Below are 23331 nucleotides of genomic sequence, written 5' to 3'. Positions count from 1 at the left end.
TTTTTTTTTTTTTTTTTACAAAAGACGTATTTTTCAAAGAAAAAACGTACTGCCGTATTTTGGTTGCAAAAACATACTAAATACGGCTAAAACGTACTGGTTGGCAGGTCTGTCAGCAAAGGGGATGAACGACTGAAAATTCAAACATTCTGTTGGTATGTATTAAAAAATTACGTACTAAAATCTTGGAACATCATGGCCCAGTGGATGACTCTGAAAAAGAGGGTCGTGGGTTCAAATCCCAGCCATGGCATAATTTCCTTCAGCAAGAAATTGATCCACTTTGTGCTGCACTTGACCCAGGTGAAGTGAATGGGTACCTAGCAGCATTTATTCCTTACATGCACCAAGCACCTTTAGCAGCAGGAGCTAAAGCTAGGGTAACGTATAGTATGCCACTGAATTGGCAACTAGATAATCAGCGCTTCATACATGCTACATATTATCATCATTATCATAACTTGTTTCTATTCACTCAAGCAAACTACAAAGTTGTCAGCTACCCATTTTTTTAAAGTTTATTTTACTTTACGAATACAACCATTGGTATTACAAGCATAATCTGTGGTTGTGTGTATATCCATGATAAAAGGCTGTACCACAACTTACACAAGCAAACCACTATAAATATTGTCAGCCTCACATTTTAAAAAGTTTACATTTCTTTACAAATACAATCATTTGAACACAAACTGGTGCTAGGAATGGATGGAAAAGCATTCAAGGTGAAAAAAAAAAACATTTTTAAGCCTCTATCCCCTACAGCCTACATGCATGTTGTTGGGAATGCCATTGTACATTACATTTATAATATCATTTATTGTTCTAGTTATTTCTTTTATACAGTACTTTAAATTCTTTATCAAGGTCAACTTTAGGTATTGATTTTCAAGGTGATATATATGTAAATATAGACGGAACACCACACATCGTATGATGTACTGTGTTGGCACACCATACATTTTCTTTCATCTTTTCTCTCTGAGAAATAGTGCATAATAATTTTACTTAGGTGAAACAAAATTACAATACAATAAGCAGTATAAGAATGTGTGCAAAACAATTAATCTCACATATTTATGCAAGGAAAGATTAATGATGCAATGTACCAATCATAAATGAAAGATGAAAAGTATAATAAACATAATAGTGAATTCCAACAGACATATACTCAGTGTTACAATGCATGTAGAATGCACTAAAAATATAAATATAGATGAAGCACGATTTTCAAGGGGCACACAAACAACTTGCAAAAGGTGCGAATTTTAAAACCTACACTGCAAAAACTCTGGTGTTGATTTAGCACCAGCCCGGAATCTATACATGTCCACACCAGAGAAGTGTTAAACACCAGTTTCGTTTTGGTCTAACACCAGATAGGTGTTTATACAACACCAATTAGTATTAAAACAGCATCGGTTTGATTCCAAACTGGTGTTGTTTCAATACTTCTCTGGTGTAGACATATATAGATTCCAGGCTGGTGTTAAATCAACACCGGAGTTTTTGCAGTGTACTAAAAGTCCCATTTTATGCCACAAAAGATTACTAAACCTGGGGGTGTTTCACAAAGATTTAAGTATGACTTAGAGTCGCACTTAAATGCCTAGTTGCGCGCGGTATAAAAGCCATGACCTCATTGGTCAGATCAGGCAAAGAGGACGCACACTACTGCGTATTGATAAATTAGATTGCGCGTTGAATTTCAGATACGCGTCGGCATTTAAGTGCGATTAAAGTCATAATTAAATCTTTGTGAAACACCCCCCAGATGTTTATAATTATGCTTTAGTACAGGTATGTTTATTGCATTCGGTCTTTAATGTGTGTGTACTTTTTAACTAGGTAAATAATTCCACTGTTGTGAAGCTGTACACCTTTTAATATATTGTATATCCATGTGCAATTCAGTCTTAGATAGGGTTAAGCAAGCACTGAAGTTTTGAAGTTTGCATAATTATTTGTCCCCAAATTGTAAGGTTTTCCTTATTCTCAATCAAGTTGCGTGATTTTTGCTTATAAATTTTTGTAATAGGTATTTGTTTATAAATGGCCTGGTTAAGCCACAGTACACACCTTATTTTGTGAAAATTCCACACAAAAAAGACTTGAGTAGTTTACAACTCTTCACTCCCCAGACATCCAGGAAAAAAAAATCTCAGAATTGTGGACATTCACATCCTTTGTAAATTGTTTGTGTACCATCTGAAAAATTGCTCATTAGAGGTAAAAAGTGGTCTTTGGTGTGTACTAAACTTGCACAGTATCAGCTTCAAAACACATGTGAATCTACATCTAAATTTCTATTCAAAAGTACAAGCATAGCAGTGGACAATCACCCTTTTGGTGATGGTCGAGTTTATATTTGATCCTTACTTTCAGATGCAATGTGCAACAATCAATGGGCGGAAAAAAGTCTGTCCAGTTTCAGATGCAACACATTGTTTTTTATGGATTTTCATGAATGTGATCAGGTTGAAAACATCTATTCATTCACTGTCAAGATATTAGTAATAACATTTTACTTGGAATAATTCTGGAAAATAGAATCCAAGACGGATGCTGATCTCGCGAGCATTGAGTTTTTGGTCTACCGGGGTACTTTTTTTTTCGACTTCTGATTTTTACTGTTTTATCAAATATAGAAAACATGGAAATATCAAGGATATAACAATATTTTTACCCAATTAGTCCAATTAATCTGTAATTGTCAGCACGGCTGGCAAACTCTTATAATACTAAAAGTGACGATATTAAAAGTAATCTAAAGAAGCATCTCCCACAGCAAAGTAAGAATTATTTTTCTTTTTTACAAATATATAAATTTAAGTACTTATCAATATGAAAGACCAGATTTCCTCTCCCCTCTGGTAGGCAATGCAGAGCAACTATCAAGGGGGTGTTGCAAGAAAATATTTGCAATCAATTGCAAATTTCAGTTAAGCAAAATTACTATTGATAGATCAATTTTAATGAACAGTATTACTGATTTATACTTCTTGATGTGAGAAGCAGACCATCAATCAATTCCAAATTTTCAATGAAATGCATGATTTTGGGAGCTAAATTGACTTGCCATCAATTGCAAGTTTTTTGCAACACCCCAGAAGTGATAATAAAATTGCTATCACCACAAAAGATTAGGCCATGTATGTCTATCAATGCAATAAAGGCAATACTTAATACACAGTCATTCTTAAACTTAAAAGTAATTCAAACCTAAATCTAAGATTTATCACGTGGAATGGATACGGTACTTAGTTGCATTTAAAATGCACAAAGTACTAAAGGTTGGAACCTATCTACAAGACAATATATCGAGAAAATCGCAAATGCATGATGAAACTAGTCTGCAGGCACAGGCTCTTATTGAAACTTTGATCAACAAGTGGGTCTCCACGCAAAGACTAGCACATACAAAACTTGCTGTTTCGAGGGCCTTCAGTACACAAGGCACGAGTGGGCTGCAATTCAGACCCTTTACTCGAGTGGAGGGTTTGCACAGCAGACTATAATGAAACATTGTGAAGTCTTTGTAGATTTTGATTGAAATAATTAAGGAATTTTTTAAAAACAAATCTAAAGGAAGCAAAGGTCCTGAAACAAAAATCTTAGCGATCGATCATGGGCTGAATGTTACGACTGATCATACACAAACAACCAATGAAATCAATTGTATAAACGAGCACCATGATCAATTTTTAAGCGTTATGTTATGGAGCCCTGGTGTGTTGACGGTAGAGTGCTAATGTACATGCAATTTGATTGCTTTCAACTTCCCTACCTACTTTGATCGCGTTTAAACTCATGTTTTTGTGTGTGTGTGTGAAGGCATCATTTCACATGGCTGGCTCCTCATCTGGAATGAAAGAGGTTAAAGGAAGGGTAGTAATGGCAGGATACACAGATGGTATGGAGAGAAAGAGGAAGACAACAACAACAAAAAAACTCTTGTTAATCTTCCAAGACACAAAATTTGCAATGGCTAATCAAAATGATTCTTGCACGCAATATTTGTTTGAATTAACCCTTCGAACCCTGAATTATTTGGGACGGCCGTGACCCTCACCCTGAATCATTTGCACATAAAGCATGTTGGCAAAATGAAGAAATACACTTGAAATAACTGATTTCCTCCTCCACAGCCAATCAAAACCATTCATACATGTGACATTTGTTTAAATATTTGGCAAGAAACCAATCAAAAATACTGTACAACAATCCCCTTAATATTTATCTTATGTAAGTAATATTATTATTATCAAGACGCTTCATCTACCGGAATGAAATGTTGCACTGGTCAATAAACATGCAGTGTATGAACTCACCTACTTGGCCATGAACATACCGGATACATCACGTTGTGGATTGTGGTTCTGTTAAAAGAAAAATACAAACAAACAAAAATATCAGAAGTGCTTGCATCCATGATGAAAAAGCATCTCAATGAATGTGAATTTTTAATAGCTTTGTCCTTGATTAGAAATAATATATATTGTAATTATGAGGCGCGTATTATCTAGTGACTACACAATGGTGCAGTATATATATCCTCGGCTTTAGCACAGCTGCCAAAGGCACTTGGTGCATCCAAGGGATTATTCATGCCGGGTACCCACCTACGTCACCTGGGTTTAGTGCAGCACAATGTGGATCAATATCTTGCTGAAGGAGAACATGCCATGGCTGGGATTTGAACCCACGACCCTGTCTCATAGGTGAGAGTCAGAATCCGCAGATGACGCTCCACATTATTTAAAACAATTTCAGGGTTCATCTAAAATTTGTGTTCAGTTCAAATTGCAATGGCCATCTTTTATGCTTCAGTATTAAATAGTAACAAGACTGTTTATTTTTCACATCAGGCCTATGTAACAATCAAGACGATTAAATGCATGCAATGTTTATCTATTATTTCATAGAACTGCCAACATTCAAGCACAGTACACCTTGACTTTGCGGATTAGAATTTTAAATGGAAAATGAAAACTGTAATGCATTTTTGAACACGAGATATTTTTAATCTGGGGGAGGTGGGTTCCATTCCCAACCATGGCGTGTTTCCCTTTAGCAAGAAATTTACCCACATTATGCTGCACTCAACCCAGGTGAGGTGAATGGCTACCTGGTAGGAAGAACTTCCTTGAATGCTTGAGCGCCTGTATGGCGGCTCGGCTACAGCCAGGGTAATAATAACTTTGATACCAATTCTTGTTAAGTGCAGTAGAGTATATTAATATAGTAGATGTGCTACAGTATATATGAATAGTCCATATTTTTTTTATTATTATGTAATTTAGATCCCTCCCCCCATCAACAGCATATATGAATGATCCATATTTTTATTATTATTATTATGTAATTTAGATCCCCCCCCATCAACAGTATATATGAATAGTCCATATTTTTTTAATTATTTTGTAATTTAGATCCCTCCCCCCATCAACAGCATATATGAATGGTCCATATTTTTATTATTATTATTATTATTATTATGTAATTTAGATCCCCCCCCCATCAACAGTATATATGAATGGTGCATATTTTTATTATTATTATTATGTAATTTAGATCCCTCCCCCCCCCATCAAAAAAATTACCCTTATGAATATCTTCAATTCAATTGGGTGAGCCACAAGCTATTCTAAAATTTGTCCTAAATGTAACAATCTAAAACAAGTACTTACAACTCCGTTAGAGGCCCCATTAACAATTCCGTTTGCGTTACCGTTGGGCTGGTTCTGCGCATACTTGTTAGACTGCCCTACAGTGAACAGCTCTGTAAAGTTTGGTTGATGTTCATTGTTGAATAAGTTGGTGGCATAGCCATGGTGCTCGTATGCATCGGGGTTATTCTGAACCTGGCCGTCCGGGGTGTCGATGACACCGACTTGCGAGGTGCGGACGTGGTAGGGAAAGTTGTGATTGGCTGCCGACGGTCTGGTCAGAATCTGATCGGGAGATGAAGGAGATGGATTGTAAACGTAGAGTTCACCATATTCAAGAGACATGTTGCACGTATATATGACACAGTGGAAGAACACACTGATAAATAAATTCCATCACAATAGATGGTATAAAGTCATCAGAGCCACAGGAAAATGTTGATTTCAAGGAGGAGCAGATCTTTAGTAATTAATAGTGGTAGGTCTCAAGAACATTGACTGAATGTGAAAAATTCAAAAACATTAATTGAATATGAATCATATGTTTACCCAGTATATATAGTTACAGAATATTTATTAGAATCATAATATCTATCTACTACTATTATCATTATAAAAAATAACCTTTTTCATTATCATTGTCACTGTCATCACCATTTTCATCATCACTATTATTATTATTATTATTACCATTTTTATCATCATCATCACTATTATTGTTATCATTATTATTACAATTATTTTTATTATCAATTTCATTTTTATATTTATATTTATCATCACTATCATAACCAGCCCTGGTTACAGACAAATATATAACTAAATCATTTACAAGAGGATCAAATGACGAATGAACAAAGTGAGATTAGACAAAGCAGCAATTCAAATTGAAACTTACCAAAAAGCCTAGCTGTGCCACAAAAGCGATGATGAGTTCAATAGCATTCATAGCCTTCTCTCTCCACCATTTAGGCATGGCTAATGATGCTATAATGTTCATTACAGGCATTGCAAGAAACCTGAAAAGAGAGGGGAAAAAAGTTACCATTTAGACATAAACAACGTGGCTATGACAAATAGGCATTGCAAGAAACCTGCAAACCTACAAACAGTGCTACGAATATGATGAGTTCAATGGCATTCATAGCCTTCTCTCTCCACCATTTAGGCATGGCTAATGTTGCTATAATGTTCATTACAGGCATTGCAAGAAGCCTGAGACTGGGGCGAGCACATCATACACCCGGCTGTAACGCAGAAAATGAAGTTATTGGTCAAGCAAGAAAAGCGGAAGGTGGCGACTTGACCTTTGACCTTTTGATCACAAAATCAATAGGCTTCCTGAGATCCATGCTAGTATCATACACACAAAATGATATGAGCCTAGGTTAAGTTAAACTGAAGTTATTGCTTTACAAGGACTGCAGAAGGGTTAGACGAAAACACGTCACTGTGACCTTGACCTTTGGACCTTAAAATCAAGACTTCCTGGGATCCATGCTAGTATTATACACACCAAATTATACGAGCCTAGGTTAAGTTTAAACTGGAGCTATTGCTTTACAAGGACTGCAGAAGGGTAAGATGAAAACATGTCATTGATAAACATATCATTGTGACCTTGACCTTTGACTTTTGACCTCAAGATCAATAGGCTCCTGGGATCCATGCTAGTATTACCAAATGAGCCTAGGTTAAGTTAAACTGAAGCTATCACATTTACAAGGAAAAGTTAATGGACAGACGGATGGACGGACAGACAGACGTACACCGAGTGTGATACCATAATACGTCCCGTCTAGGACGGGCGTATAAAAAAATAATTCAGGGGAGCGTTTCATCATGTTTTGATATCTGACAATTTGGCTGAGACCAGACCTGCCAACCTCTGGGAATGAAAAACTGTATTCTGTGATTTAAAAAAATGTATTTTTCCCCAAAAAAGTGTATGTCATAATAAAATGCTTTGCACACTTGCTCATCGCGGCGCTCAAGCTGCATGCAAGCTAAAATGCGCACTGCTCTTGCAGATGAAAATATAAAAAAATTGAAACATGTGTACATCTTCACCCTGGTTTCAATGATCAAAAAAAAAAAATCCTAAAATTACATTGATTTAATAACCATAATTGTGTACGTTTTATGAAATAGAGACATACAGGTGTATAGAGATGATTTTTCTCAATAAATTACGATTTTGTAAAAATATATAAAAAAATTATTATTATTTTTTTTTTTTTAACGTATTTTTAAAAGAAACAAGTGGAATGCCTCTGGCCGTCTCACCTGCATCACGCGATTCAATATAGCAGCAGTGCTGATTTTGAAAACTACTATAACTCGCACAAGATGTTCAGTGATACTTGGTTACTCTTATTTCCACGTTTTATGAACTAGACCAATACACTTATAGAGATATGATGGCAATTCAACAAATACCCCCAACGTGGCCAAAGTTCTTTGACCTTACATGACCTTTGACCTTGATCATGTGACCTGAAACTCGCACAGGATGTTCAGTGATACTTGATTACTATTATGTCCAAGTTTTATGAACTAGACCAACACACTTTCAAATTTATGGCTGTAATTCAACAAATACCCCAATTTGGCCAAAGTTCATTGACCCTAAATGACCTTTGACCTTGATCATGTGACCTGAAACTTGCACAGGATGTTTAGTAATACTTGATTACTATTATGTCCAAGTTTCATGAATCAGATCCATAAACTTTCAAAGTTATGATGGTAATTCAACAGATACCCCCAATTCGGCCAAAGTTCATTGACCCTAAATGACCTTTGACCTTGGTCATGTGACCTGAAACTCAGGCAGGATGTTCAGTGATACTTGATTAACCTTATGTATAAGTTTCATGAACTAGGTCCATATATTTTCTAAGTTATGATGACATTTCAAAAACTTAACCTTAGGTTAAGATTTTGATGTTGATTCCCCCAACATGGTCTAAGTTCATTGACCCTAAATGACCTTTGACCTTGGTCATGTGACATGAAACTCAGGCAGGATGTTCAGTAATACTTGATTAACCTTATGGCCAAGTTTCATGAACTAGGTCCATACACTTTCTAAGTTATGCTGTCATTTCAAAAACTTAACCTCAGGTTAAGATTTGGTGTTGACGCCGCCGCCGCCGCCGTCGGAAAAGCGGCGCCTATAGTCTCACTCTGCTATGCAGGTGAGACAAAAACGTACTGCCGTATTTTGGTTGCAAAAACGTACTAGTTGGCAGGTCTGTGAGAGGCACTGTCGGACGTTTCATTCGACAGTTACAATAACTATTTCCTAATCACCATTTTGTCTATGACCATATCATCTCATAACCAGTTGGTCTAATATCCATTTCATTTTCCACAATCAACACTTAGTCCAATTAGACCAAATTGTATATGGACGAAATGACTATTGGACCCACTGCTTTATTAGACGAAATGGTGAGTGGACATTTTGGCAATTAGACCGTGTGGATGATGGAGGAACTGATGGTATACCAAATGATAGTGGACGAGTTGGCAATTGGACGAATTGGCATTAGACGAATTGGAAATAAACCATTTCACTTACCACATTGTATAGCAGAAGAAGAAGGGAATGTAGAAAGAATTCTTTTCAGGATAGTGCTTCAATGTGAAGAAGATGGCGTAGATGAACCACAGCCAGGTTAGCGCCCTCAACGCTACTAGTACGTAACCTGCAGGGCTCTCGTACAGGTATAGCACCTCTCCCGCATCAAAGGCCTTTAGGAAGAGAAAATAGCACAGGATTGGAACTATTTAGACATTGTGAAGAGACATAGAATACCATGCTATCATGCAGGTGTGATACCTCTCCAGTATCAAAGGCCTTTAGGAAGAGAAAATAGCACAGGATTGGAACTAGTTAGACATTGTGAAGAGACATAAACTACCATGCTATCATGCAGGTGTGACACCTCTCCAGTATCAAATGCCTTTAGGAAGAGAAAATAGCACAGGATTGGAACTAGTTAGACATTGTGAAGAGACATAAACTACCATGCTATCATGCAGGTGTGACACCTCTCCCGCATCAAAGGCCTTTAGGAAGAGAAAATAGCACAGGATTGGAACTAGTTAGACATTGTGAAGAGACATAAACTACCATGCTATCATGCAGGTGTGACACCTCTCCAGTATCAAAGGCCTTTAGGAAGAGAAAATAGCACAGGATTGGAACTAGTTAGACATTGTGAAGAGACATAAACTACCATGCTATCATGCAGGTGTGACACCTCTCCAGTATCAAATGCCTTTAGGAAGAGAAAATAGCACAGGATTGGAACTAGTTAGACATTGTGAAGAGACATAAACTACCATGCTATCATGCAGGTGTGACACCTCTCCAGTATCAAATGCCTTTAGGAAGAGAAAAGGGCATAAAATTGAAACTAGTATCAAGAGACATATAAACTACCATGCTATTATTAAGGTGCAACACCACTCCAGTATCAAATGCCTTTTGGAAGAGAAAAGGGCAGAGGATTGGAACTAGTTATACATGTGAAGGGACATAAACTACCATAGTATCATACAGGTATAACATCTCTCCAGCATCAAAGGCCTTTAGAAAAAAAAGAAACAGACAAATGAATACTAGTAGCACCAATCTCAGTTCAGTTTCCCTTGAAAAATGTCTCTAAATATGACTTAGTTTGTTAAAGAATGTGACATCTTTAACAAAAAAAAACACATTTGATTTGAAAAAAATACTTACATATACTTCATAGATGAATAAGGCTGCATACAGCATACAGTATATAGCCATTAGAATGGTGATTTTTACTGTGCCAGAATGGCTGAGCCGTCCTCTGAAAAGTGACATTTAAAAAAATAGATAAATTCAGTTGCATGTTTTCAAACCCTTTAACACTTGCATTGGTAACAAATGGTACATGTACGCTGAAAACTTGTGATAATTTTTTTCCGAATTCCCTGACATGAAAAAAAAAAGAGAATTGTGAAAAATGATTACAAAATCACCAGCTTAGTGTATAACTGTATGAGGGAAACAATAATTAAAAGAAGATATCAGAAGAACAATTGGGATTGTTAACAATTGTTAATGCTGCAAAATCAATTCTGCACAAAGCAGTCATTGGCAATTACACTAAACCTTTACTTCAATGAAAACAACATGTGACAAGGCATGGGAAAAACCACAAAATTTATAACAAGTGATTTTCAGTAGGATATTCAGAGTAGTTTTGGTCAGCATTGTCAAATTTCAGTTTTCAGTATTCTTGAAAGAGTATATTCTTACTATATTCAATAGGAAAAGTGGATGTACCAAACAAAACCAAAATTGCTGTTTTGACAGTTTAAATTACGTAGTGATTACGAAAACTCCCTTGTTAGTGTATAGTGACTACTTTCTTTATTTTTCAGTTTGATTTGTTACTTTTTTACCACCATACCATCATTTTAGGTGTGGTGAAATTACGTCACAGTCCGCGAAACCACATGACTTTTTTAGTCAGGTGGGTCAGGTATCATTCCACAAAGGGAAATATTATAGTCCTCTCCTTTTTCTATCATAATCATATATTGTTATATTGTTGTTGAAAACATATAAAAGAATATAACACCTTAAAACCTAAATAAAACTTGTTTTCTTATTTGCTATTTTACCTGGTAATGGTATATCCCTTTGCCATGAGGATCAGCTGGAGTAGAAAGAGGGCGTCGGCACCCGACTGGAACGCCCTGGCGGTGAACTTTAACCCTCGGACCTCCGTCCCATCATTTGCATAGTCAGCGTAGAAGATGATGTAGAATACAAGGCTAAGTACTGAAATAAAGAAAGAGAGAATAAATTGTAATTACATGTAGCGATCTAATGAATATAGGTAATTGCTGCTCACAAATGAATTACATAATGGCCGAGTTCTACACAACTTCTGAACTAGCGACTATCCTTCATACAACCTTTTGAGTTTGCTGTATAGCTGAAATTTAAGATAATTTATGTATATGAGCCCTGGCTTATAAGTTTACATAGTTACTGCTTATAACAGATTATTTGTTGAAATCTTATTTTCTGCCCTTTTTTATTGTTATTATTATTTTTATTTTTTTACCTTGTAAATGTGAATATTTGTGATTTCTTTAATCTCATTGAATAACTGTAAATATTGTAATTTGATGTGATTCTTGATAAAAACATAATACAAAAAAAAGAAAACTTTTGAACTAGTCTTGGCCCATTAAAGAGAAATGAAACCTTTGGAACAAGTGGGCTTGTGTGGAAACAGAAAAATCAAAGAATAACATCAAAGAAAGTTTGAGAAAAAATCAGACAAATAATGAGAAAGTTATGAGCATTTGAATACTGCGATCAGTAATGCTATGGAGATCCTCCCAATGGCAATGCGACAACGATGTGTGATGTCACATGTGAACAACTTTCCCTTTGGACTATAAAATACCCCAAAAATGTCTCTTTTTGCTCTTTCTTATGATGATACAAAGTCTTCATCCATAATGTAATCTTTAAAAATCTGTATTACAAGCCTTCTTATAAAAAGAATACATGATCACTGATAGATGTGACAGAAAAGGCATTTCAAGTGAAATGCATAAAAAAGTAATCTAAAGGTTGTTCACATGTGACATCACACGTCTTTGTTGCATTGCCAATGGGAGGATCTACATTAAAATAATGATCTAAATTTCAAATGCTCATAACTTTCTTATTATTTATTCAATTTTCGTTCATCTGTTTCTTTGATTGTGCCTGTTTTCATACAATCTATCTTGTTCCAAAGGTTTCATTTTCCTTTAAAGAATAAGAACATGAAGGCCTAACAAAGCAATGTAGTACAGTCTGTCGCAGTGGCAGACCGTGACCCGGAGTAGACAGAGCATTGGAGGGGCACAGCTTTGTTCGCAAACAATACTCAATCATTGTCTCCTCCAGGTCAGGGTCCGCCACTGGTCTGTCGCTAAATATTTCCAATATGGGTATTTGTTGGTCATCAATAAAAATCCCATAAAAGCCCAGTTTCACACAAAGGGCATTCATGTACATGTGTTTTTCATGATGATGCATATTCTATTTTCTATTGTCTGTTTGCTTGTTTTTTTGCTTTTACATGTAAAGTAAAGGGTACATTCAATTACATCTCTGTTTTCAACATAAACAATAATGGACTGATTATCAAATGCATGTGTAAAAAAACGTCAATTGGGTACATGTAGGTCATGCTAATGTTAGTGATATAAGGCAACTGGGAGTGGTAATACATGACATGCGCTCACAAAATGTTGCTTAATTTCGGAACTGCATACCCGGACGTCATGAAGTTGGTCTCAAAAGATGTGCAAATCTTGAAAGTAAAAAGTCAGTGAGCAGCATGGTCAAAAAAAATTTCGCACAGCGGCGTAAAAATGAAACTTGTCGAGGGGGGGGTCCATTTTACCTCCCCCCCCCCCAGTTAAGTAAGGGTTAAACGCACACAAGGAATCAGTCTTGTTCTAAAGTAAAAATAAGACACACACGAAAATCAACACACACACATCCAAAGGGGCATTAATACGATGACTCAGCCTTAGATACCACAGAGCAATTGAAATACACACAAGAAAACAAGGAATTAGGCAAATATAAACAGCAGGTGTAACTTACAATTGCCAAAGTGAGTGTTGATATTTGACTAATATTTGCACAGTTAAATCTACATGTACATTGTGTGCACAGGAATCAAGGGGGGAGTGTTTCCATGAAGCACTTTGTCACTGATTTTCACTGACAGATTTGGTCTGAGCCAATCGGATGCAAGGATCTCAGAAGCTTACATGTAAAGTGGTGCTCAAAGTTAGTGAACCCCCACCAGAAAATAGTCATATTCGAAAGTGGTCAAAGTCTGCCATCTTTTAGATATTTAACCCGAAATAGATTGGGCTATTTTGACACCTAAAAAGACTCTTTTGATCTCAGCCGTCCATCGCGCGATCGCAACGGAAATTGGAACGCGCATTACCCATGGTATAATCTACAAAACTATGACATCGAATTCTACAAAAATCTCATTGCTCATTACTTATGCTAATTTATGCGTAAAATCAAGTTTGCTCTAATTAACAACATAATGCCCCTAAAATGCCAATTTTTGTTTCACATACTCTTTATAGGAATCTGATCAAATGTATTTAACAACAATTTCAACATCACATTTATTTTCTTATGTATTTTATTGTATTATAATTTCTGAAGTATTTCTCTGTTTTTCGACTTTGTTTTTTATTGTTTTTTCAATGGAAATTGTCGGGGACTTTATTTTTACCATAAACAAGATAAAATTAATTGATTTTAATCAGTAAAATGAAAAACAATGATACATTAATGAATTTTGGCTAAAAATACTATTTGCATTGGATTTGTACACAAATTCATGTTTTTGCGCAATTTTGGGTCTGCATGCACTTACGAAATGCTGGGTAATTTCTGAACAGCGTACCCGGGGGTCACAATTTTGTTCTAAATAGCTGCGCGAGACTTGAAAGTAAAAATTCAGCGAGCAACGCGGTCAAAAAGTTTGTGCGGCGGATTTATCAGGAAAAATGTTGAGGGGGGGCTGAATCGACCCCCCCCCCCCAGTCTCCTTAGGGTTAATTGTGAAGTTAGGTGATAAAATATTACATTCAATACAGTTAATTTCTCTGGGCTATTCCCAAGGCATTGTTAGTCTGCAGGCACAGACCCTCATTGGAACTTTGATCAACAAGTGTGCCTCCACGCAAAGACTAGCACATACAAAACTTGCTGCGAGAGAGCCTTCAGTACACAAGGCATGAGTAGGCTGCACATTCAGACCCTTAAACTCGAGCGAAGGGTTTGCCCAGCAGACTAAGGCATTGTAGTGTTGTTGTCTACGCTAAACACTCAGCATGAACTAGTGCATTTTCTTGTGGGGTTCACTAACTCTTCAGCACCACTGTATATTAAACAGGTATTCAGTGACAACCACTGAATACTTGTTTTGTGAAATGCTCCCCATATACAGGAGATATGTTGTAGGGAATGCATGTACTTACTGTATAAGAAGAGAACCCACATGTACATCTTATAGGTGGTGTGAAAGAGGGACCTTGAAGCCAGGAGCACTGCAGAGAGAGAGAGGGGGGAGAAAGAGAGAGAGAGAGAAATAGAGAAAAGGCAAGAAATAAAAAAAAACATAAATTATAATAATAATAATTTGATTTATATAGCGCTTTTTCCAGAGGATAAAAAGCGCTGTTGATGGCATAAGACAAGGTAAGGTTTATGGATATATAAGTGTGTTTTGAGATGTTTTTTGAAGAGGTCAAGGGTAGAGAGATTTCGGAGAGATGGAGGGAGTTTGCTCCAAAGACGGGGGGCAAGAGATTGAAAAGAGTTGAGACCGGCCTGATTTCTGGATTTTCTGGACATAGAGTAAGGGGGAGTGAAAAAAGAACAAATATTCATATTGTCCAATATGTGAATGGGCAATTGCATAAAATATTCCATAAAATATTACAAGAAACAAGTATGCCAAAAAAATTCACAGAGGCTTGGGGCGTATTTGCCCAAAACATGCTCAAAAGATCACTGGACGATCAAAAAAGAGAGCCCCAGGAAATCCCCATTACCCATTAACTGCAATGTTTAAACATATCGGCCCGAAGTCACAAGGTGGTTTCAAAACCACCTGTATTTCCTGTATAAATTATGCTTATTTACTGTGCATATTAAAAAATTCCAATGCTGATGCATGCTTTGTCACAGTGTGCCAAATTGACGCCTGTTGCCATGGTTAAGTACGCTATTCTATTCATGAGTCCACTGTTTGAAGAGTAGACTCATTAATTCAAAACAGTGGACTCATGAATAAAATAGCACACTCAACCATGGCAACATGCATCAATTTGGCGCACCGTGACAGAAACGTGGAAAGGCATTTGACATTTTGAAATATCATATACTCCATTTAAATATAATTTATACAGGAAATCTGCATAAGCCATGGGTTCAGCCGATGGTTTTTAAAAACCACCTTTGTGAATTCAGGTCATTCATTATATAGGCAGTAGGTTGACTGTGTCCAACCCCCTATATGTAAGGAATTCCCAAGATGATATACAGCATAGAAAACCTTTGTATTAGACTATCCAAAATTACCCTTATGCAATTTACATGTGTAGATCAAAATCTACCTATCTTCATGTACATATAGTAGCAGAATTATTCCAAAACTGCCATGTTTACATGCATTCCAATGTTATACTGAAGTGATAATTCCAAAACTGGCATATCTACAAACATCCACATGTTATATCAAAGTGATGTACACATCTGCTCATTTCAATTTCTTGTTATACTATTATTGCATTTTCAAACATAATATATGTTTTTTTTTCTTTGTGTAATTGGTTGAATAATGGTCACTGCATGTTATATATTTATTTTCTCTGTTATATGCTTTTTATTGTAATCTCATACTGTAAGTCTTCGGACTTTTTGACAAGTATTTTTTAATAAAACCGAATTGAATTTGAATTTCAATTTGAAAAAAAAAAAATTTATGGAAATTGTCAGATATTGTACGATGGTTTAGACTGTGAAGCCTGCACATTACCCAAGTAAAAGATATGACAGCTGGGCCCCACATTACCAAGAGTTACGATTGATCCAATCAATCGTAACTCAATGGAGATCCATCAGTGTCATAATTTTTTCTACAGGAAATTTGCACAATGTCCTTTGTAAACAAAGTGAAGCACAGTGAATATTCAAGAAATCAATGAGTACATGATTATACAACATAGTTAGAAAATATTTTGAAGAAACATGCGTAATACTGATGTTGACGTTGCTGGCCATCCATAGTTATGATTGATCGGATCAATCGCAACTCTTTATACATGTAAGACAAGGCGCAGAACTTACTTGCAACATATATAGAGCATCCAAAGAGGGCCATAAACATGAATAGGAATGCTATGTCTGTTGCTAGGATACCTGTAAACAAAGTAAGATGACATGAAGAAAAAAAAAGCCATTATCATCACTATTATTATTTGAGCTTGAATTATTGTCTCTGCCTCTTTTTTTCATTTTATTCATTTAGCCATAGCCGGGGTAATATATAGTGGGCCATTGAAGAGGCAACTTGATAACGGCCACCTTATAAATTCTACATATTACTATCATTTAGATCCCTTTGAGTTCCATTATTAATTCTATTCTGGTAATTAATCATACCTCAAACATTTTCTTATTAATAAAAACATTCAATAGTGTGTAAGAAGGTCTTCATATCCATTCACACCTTGGAAAATCAAATTGTTCATCTAACATGCTACACTGCTGGCTCCATGTTCACTTGACTATACACAGAAACTGACTGAACGTCTGGTACAATTTCCTGTTGGTTCCATCTTCTTTATGTCTGTATAAGCGGCAAGTTATGTAAATTGCTTTGTGGTAGCTTTACCTATAACTCTCAACAACAACCTGTAAAGACTACTCAATTCCAAACAAAATATGAGACCTAACACATAGCAGCATTGTTCTTTTATGCACATTTTTTTTTCAGGAAAAAAAGAAAGAAAAGTATAAGCATTGGGATTTCTAAGGGGGGGGATATGAAAATTAGGATATTCAACACAAGTGGGGCCAGTAATGTTGAAGGGCTGGACTACCCTAAAACCCAGAGGAGTCAGTTACCAAAATAGGAAAAATATGACCTTCACAAAAGATATGAAAACGGTAGAAACAGTAGAACTAGTTGATGGGCTGGACTATCCAAAAACCCGGAATGAGACACTTACCAGAATTGGAAAATTAGGATCTTGACTAAAAAAATATTAAAAAGGTAGGAAAAGTAGAATTAGTTGAAGGAATGGACTATCCTAAAATCGAGTTAAAACCCGTAGGAGTCACTCACCAAACTGATCGGCTGAGAAGTGCTTGTACCACCAGTCCTCGCCATTGGTCATTGTCAGTTTGTAGTTCATCAGCAATCCCTGAGGATGATAAACCATTTTGTCCCACTTTTATACATGGCATCACTTTGGAGATACATTTAGAAAGGATGACCTTCTGGTGGGCGTATCATAAAGCTGTTCTTAAGTTAGAAGCGAGTTTACAAACGACTGGTGATCGTTTCTTGTGGTAAGTGACACACACCAGATTTCTATTGGCGTTGCTCTAGTTCCTAAGAGAGGGTCACCAGTTGTTCATAAGTCGCTCGTGAAGTACGAGCAGCTTTATGAAACACCCACCTGGGCCCCGTGCACGAGTAACTATTATGGTAACTCTACCATACAATGGTGACTACCATAGTAACAATGCTCATCAACCAATCAAAATCAAGGACTGAGGGAAAGTTACCACTGGATGGTAAAGTTACCATAATAATTAAGGACTCCATGAAAGTTACCACTGGATGGTAAAGTTACCATAATATTAACTTTACCAATATAGTAAATTTCATGCAATGGGCCCAGGTTAATTTTTATATCTGATTTTCCTTTCCCAGCACCCATGTGATTCCCCTTTATGCTTTTATTACTATTGTACAACGCCTACTTAGCTTGTTGTACACGAGCAAATGGGAGGCTGAATGTCAAAAATTTGTACCGTTGCACTAAAAGACGTACGGCTTTAGGAGGTGACGTCACAATACGATTTAATTCATTGCACTCGGTAAAAATGAACAATACGCGTATAAGCCAGCTGGCTAAATGCGCAAGGCTGCCCAACGTCATGTGCACTAGTGGGATTTTGCTTTCCGCTTTCGGTATTTTTGCTCCCTTTTCATAGATTACTATAGGGATAAACTCTTTGTTTTTTCATATTTTCGCTAAATTCCGAGGCGTTGTACAACATAAATAGCGAATATTCTTATTCGTGCAATGGTGCGAGATTTCGCATTCGGTGAAAGAAAGAAACGCTCTATTCAACTCGGCTCACGCCTCGTTGAATAGAGCATCTTTCTTTCACCTCATGCGAAATCTCGCACCATCGCACTCATGCCTATTCACTATTTGTTTAATATTTGTCACTCCATTCTTCTATAACTGTTTGGTAAATAAAACTGTTTTAATAATAATTTTCTTCGGCAATAAAACATGGGGGGGAACACAGTAAATATTCTACTCTAAAGATGCCATGTAAATAACCCCAGAAGGAGATAATCAAACCATATGATATTACATTGTATTTAATATAATTGAAAGAAAAATCATCAAAAAATCATTGTAAAGATCTTACATGGCCAGCATTGCAGTTGGAGAGGACGATGTACCACCATCTGTCCCGCACAGAGCGAAAGCTCCGCCCACCCTTGCAGTCAAAGTAATGAGAGTCGCCGAACAGCCTACTCCAGTCACTGTCAACATCTGTTTCCAGCCGAGCGCACCCCGACCAAACGTAGGACGTGGTGAGGTTCACGACTTGATGGTTCTCGGGTTTCAAGACGGATTCTTTCTCTAAGCATGTCTGGAGAATTGAAGAAAAGTAAAACAGTTACATGTACCTCCAAGGGATCCGAAATGTTTTGAATAACCCCATTTATATTAATAAACTATTTATACATACATGTACTTCTTTCATTGAAACCCGTCAACAACAGTTAAATATATAGACCTACCCATAATTACTTGAGCTTGCCAAACATACCAACAAGTTAAATTACTCTTAGATTTAACTTGTTGGTATGTTTGGCAAGCTTTCAGGTTGTCAAGAACCTTGGTTTAAAAAAAATATGCATGCAAATACGATTTGAAAATGGTAGTAATTACATGACCTCAATTTCCTGCCTATTTGAACAGTTAATAATGCAAAACTGTGCGAATGGTCAGTTATGTCTAAAGTACCCAAAATGACCCTCACAGGTCAAAACTTACGGAATAAATTACATGAGGTTGATGGTTATGATCGAGCGCATATTTTGAAAATAAATGTGGATTTCTAAAAACATCCAATCATAGCTCTGATCAATATTTGTAACACATTTCGGACAAAAAAATCATGAAAATTGTCATTTTTGGCCAAAATATGGCTCATTCTAATCATATGACAAACGATTCATCAATGATATAATGTTGTGAGACCTCTGAACTTGTCCTCTCATAAAGAGAACACCTCACCTTGTGATAGACTCTATAAAAGTGAGAATATAAGTGAAATAAGTACTAAAGTAATGAGGGAGTTGTACGTGTGTGACATCACAGATCTTGGTCGCATTGCCAATGGGAGGATCTACATGGCATTAGTGATCTCAATATTCAAATGCTCATAACTTTCTTATTATTCACTCAATCTTCCTCAAACTTTCAACAATATGCTTCTTTGATTTTTCTCTTTGATATGGATTCAGCTGGTTTCAAGGGTTTCATTCTCCTTTAACATTGCAGTGAATGAAACTGAGAAACAAAAACAAATTAATCACAAAAAACAAAGAAACCTTATAAAGTTAAGAATTGATTCAGAGCAGCAGCCAAGGACTACTCAATCAGACAATAAATTACACTGCCCCATATTAAGAACATAAGAAGGAAGTGAAGGGCCAATGGTGACATTTCCTGAAAATTTTCAAACGTGTGTGAGACGACAATCGGAGACGGTCAAGGGTCCATACGTATCTTCAAACTTTAATACTAGTACATGTATTTATCATGAATCGAAGTATGTACATTGAAGTGTCTGTCTTATACACTATAATAATTACATTACAATGACGTCTTTTCGAACTGGAATACTTTGCACAATACATACGTAGGGAGTTAAAGGTAAATTCCAGTTTTGGGAACGATCTCAAAATGACTTTTTACAGAATTTAAAATAATGATCACCAAAGTGTCTGTTCGTATGAATAAAAAATATGTGCCAAAGGATTCTGGAAGAAATTGTGTAATTGCTGAGAAATAAGCAAAATAAGCGCGGATTCTGTCACTTCCGTCGGGTCTTTATTCCAGCAATAATAATACACTGTCCCACGTGTGCCTATCTGTGTTGGCGATCTTCAGTGTGATCGTTTTTTAGCTAGATATTATGATTTCACAAAGTTCAGTTTATGTAACTGTACCAGATCTAGATCCACGATGATATATCAATACTTTACCTTGGTTTTACAGACTTTCTCACGAAATCAGTGTTTTACTGTAACTACGTTCATTTAGCTTTAACACGTAAAGTCAGTCAGGGAAACCAAGCACCCTGGTATAACACAAGTAGGGGGTGTACATGTAGGTCTACATGTATGCAGATACATGCACATGTAAAGTATACATCATGGGGGGGGAATTATAAAGGGGCTTGAGGCAATTTCACCCCCAAAGTGCTCAAAAGAGTACTGAATATCCTCATTCAGTGCAATGTTTAACGATTCACAAATGTTGCAGATTTAGAAAGAAGGCTGTGAAAACTATCACCCCCCCAAAAAAAAAAAAGCTGAATGTACATTACATGTAAATGAAATGATAAATGGTAATAAGCTTCAATGATATTCGTACAACAGATGTACCGGGCATGCACGTGCTTCAACCTTCCTGATTGAAAAATGGGATTTTTTTTTTTTTAAATAGGAAATAAATGTATTTCAAATATAGTGTAGGAGTGCATAAAATAATAATATATGAAATCTTAAATTTATAGCAAGAGCCCTCGATAGTATAAATTCAAAATAATTGAAATATCTGGCACATGAAGTTTAAGTACCGTATACATGTAGAGGTCAAGGGTAGAAGCGATATTAGGGGTCAGGGATTAGGGGTCAAAGGTCACTACTTACCTGCAGAGGTGCAGTATCTAATGGGTAAACTGACGGCCACTGACCCGGCTCATCGTAATACAGAATTAGGTTCTGGGTTTCAAAAGACTGGATGGGAGAAAAAAAAACGATCTTAAAACTAGTACAGCTACACGTATTGGCAAGGTTAATTTCTACATGAACTTCCATCATTCTCAAAACACTTTAGAACTTTTTGATTTTAGAACTGTCCATGAGTCGTCAAAAACAAGACCAAATCAGGCACAAATTGACGCTGAATTTAAAAAACAGGCAATAAATTCGGGGACCCGAAATGAGCTTGCTATTGATCCGAAGTGTTTCTCATACATCCTCTGACTTTCAGCCTGCATTCTCAAAGGAGGTTTCAATTGCACCAATTGCACAAAACCATGAACTATATATGTATACAGATTTCTTGTATTCTCGCACTTCAATTAGGCGCCCGTTGCCGAACGCGTGCATTCATAATTGGACCTTTCTTACTGCAAGTGTTGAAACAAGCATATTCAATTCAATTCAATTCAATTCAATTCAATCATGGTTTATTTCGTATAAAAACAATACATGTTACAAAGCCAGAAGGCTGAAATTAACATGTTTACAATAAAACGTTCACAAAGCATGGATAAAAGCAAACAATTACAATTTACAATGTACATAGATAATAAATAAATTTTAAAGAGCAAGTGTACATAAAAAATCATTAAAAATAATAAAATAGAACGAAAAAAAAGAAATACAATATTACAAAGTGATGAATATTAGACAATATTCATCACTTGTTTTTCAATAATCAATTATGCACACTAATCTGCATAGTCCATTGTATCGTACAATTGAAACTTCTTCAGGCCTTGAAGTTGTGAAACACCCCTATTTACAGTGCACATGTACTGTACATGTACGCAGTGGCATGTATTACAAAGAGCTATACTAGATTCAAATCAAACTCATGCTGAGATTGATCACAAATTGTGTACTATAAGATCTATGGGTATTAGGATTCAATAACTATCAATTTTATTTTTATTTAAATTGATCACAATACAGGGCCAAGATCTTTCTTACCTGAGGATACTGAACTTCAAATCGTAACCTTCCAATGTCTGATAGAAAACAAAATCTTGCTAGAAATATCCAATTCTGTAGGAATAAAAAAAATAGAATATGAAAAATAGAAAAAAAAGGGTTGGTGACAATGCACAACGCACATGAGTCAAAAGTTAATCCTTGGTTGGACTCGCAATAGAAAATAGTGATTGCTAGTCCAACCTCGGATAAATAATTCCCGCTATACTTTCTCAAAGCCTGATATATTTGTATAATATCAACTTGAGTCCTCAACTTCAACTTAAGCAGGGTGCTACATAAGCACTTGCCCGATTGCCCAGGGCAAGTAAAAGTTATAGTCGGGCAAGTGTTTTGAAGTAAAGACCAAAACTACTTGCCTGAATAGCGCAAGCAAAATTCTCATAGTAGAATGACCAAAATTAGGGTCGATATGATGTTGACCCTAATTTTGGTCATGGCAGGCAAGATAAAATCACTCTGGAAAAAAGAAATGCAATAACAAGATAGATCAGTTCATGTCAAAAGAGAGAAAAGGTCAATTGTTAATAAAACCGCAAAACTTTCTTTTGACAAGGTTAAACTTTTTTTTTCAAGGATTTTTTCGGGCAAGTGAAATAGATTTTTGGGGAAGTATATTCCAACTATCTAAAAAGGTTACTTGCCTGACCGGGCAAGTGCTTCTAAAAAGTTATGTAGCACCCTGTTAAGGCTAACATCCATGCGCAGTGAGTCGCCATCGGCAATAATCGGCGGTCTTCAACCTTCAATTTTGCAAAAAAATATATAAAATTTTACCC

At 36.2% G+C, this 23331-nt stretch overlaps 1 protein-coding gene across 1 annotated transcript in view; it reads right to left on the bottom strand.

The window, feature by feature from the left end:
- Positions 1–270: 270 nt before the first annotated feature.
- The window catches only part of LOC129266552 (transmembrane protein 145-like), a 36697-nt gene continuing 13636 nt past the window's right edge, over positions 271–23331 (bottom strand). Inside the window, exons 2-14 of the mRNA XM_064103914.1 lie at positions 22532–22606; positions 21464–21550; positions 18943–19170; positions 17615–17693; positions 16615–16686; positions 14742–14810; positions 11337–11496; positions 10423–10516; positions 9256–9428; positions 6568–6688; positions 5691–5954; positions 4332–4379; positions 271–3862 (exon numbers count right to left, since the gene is read on the bottom strand). Of these exons, the coding sequence (XP_063959984.1) occupies positions 4332–4379; positions 5691–5954; positions 6568–6688; positions 9256–9428; positions 10423–10516; positions 11337–11496; positions 14742–14810; positions 16615–16686; positions 17615–17693; positions 18943–19170; positions 21464–21550; positions 22532–22606 (1470 nt within the window). The 3' untranslated portion in view covers positions 271–3862. The remainder of the gene's footprint in view (positions 3863–4331; positions 4380–5690; positions 5955–6567; positions 6689–9255; positions 9429–10422; positions 10517–11336; positions 11497–14741; positions 14811–16614; positions 16687–17614; positions 17694–18942; positions 19171–21463; positions 21551–22531; positions 22607–23331) is intronic.

This window comes from Lytechinus pictus, chromosome 8, assembly GCF_037042905.1.
Source record: "Lytechinus pictus isolate F3 Inbred chromosome 8, Lp3.0, whole genome shotgun sequence".
Taxonomy (NCBI): domain Eukaryota; kingdom Metazoa; phylum Echinodermata; class Echinoidea; order Temnopleuroida; family Toxopneustidae; genus Lytechinus; species Lytechinus pictus.
This window is presented reverse-complemented; position numbering and strand designations above follow the sequence as displayed.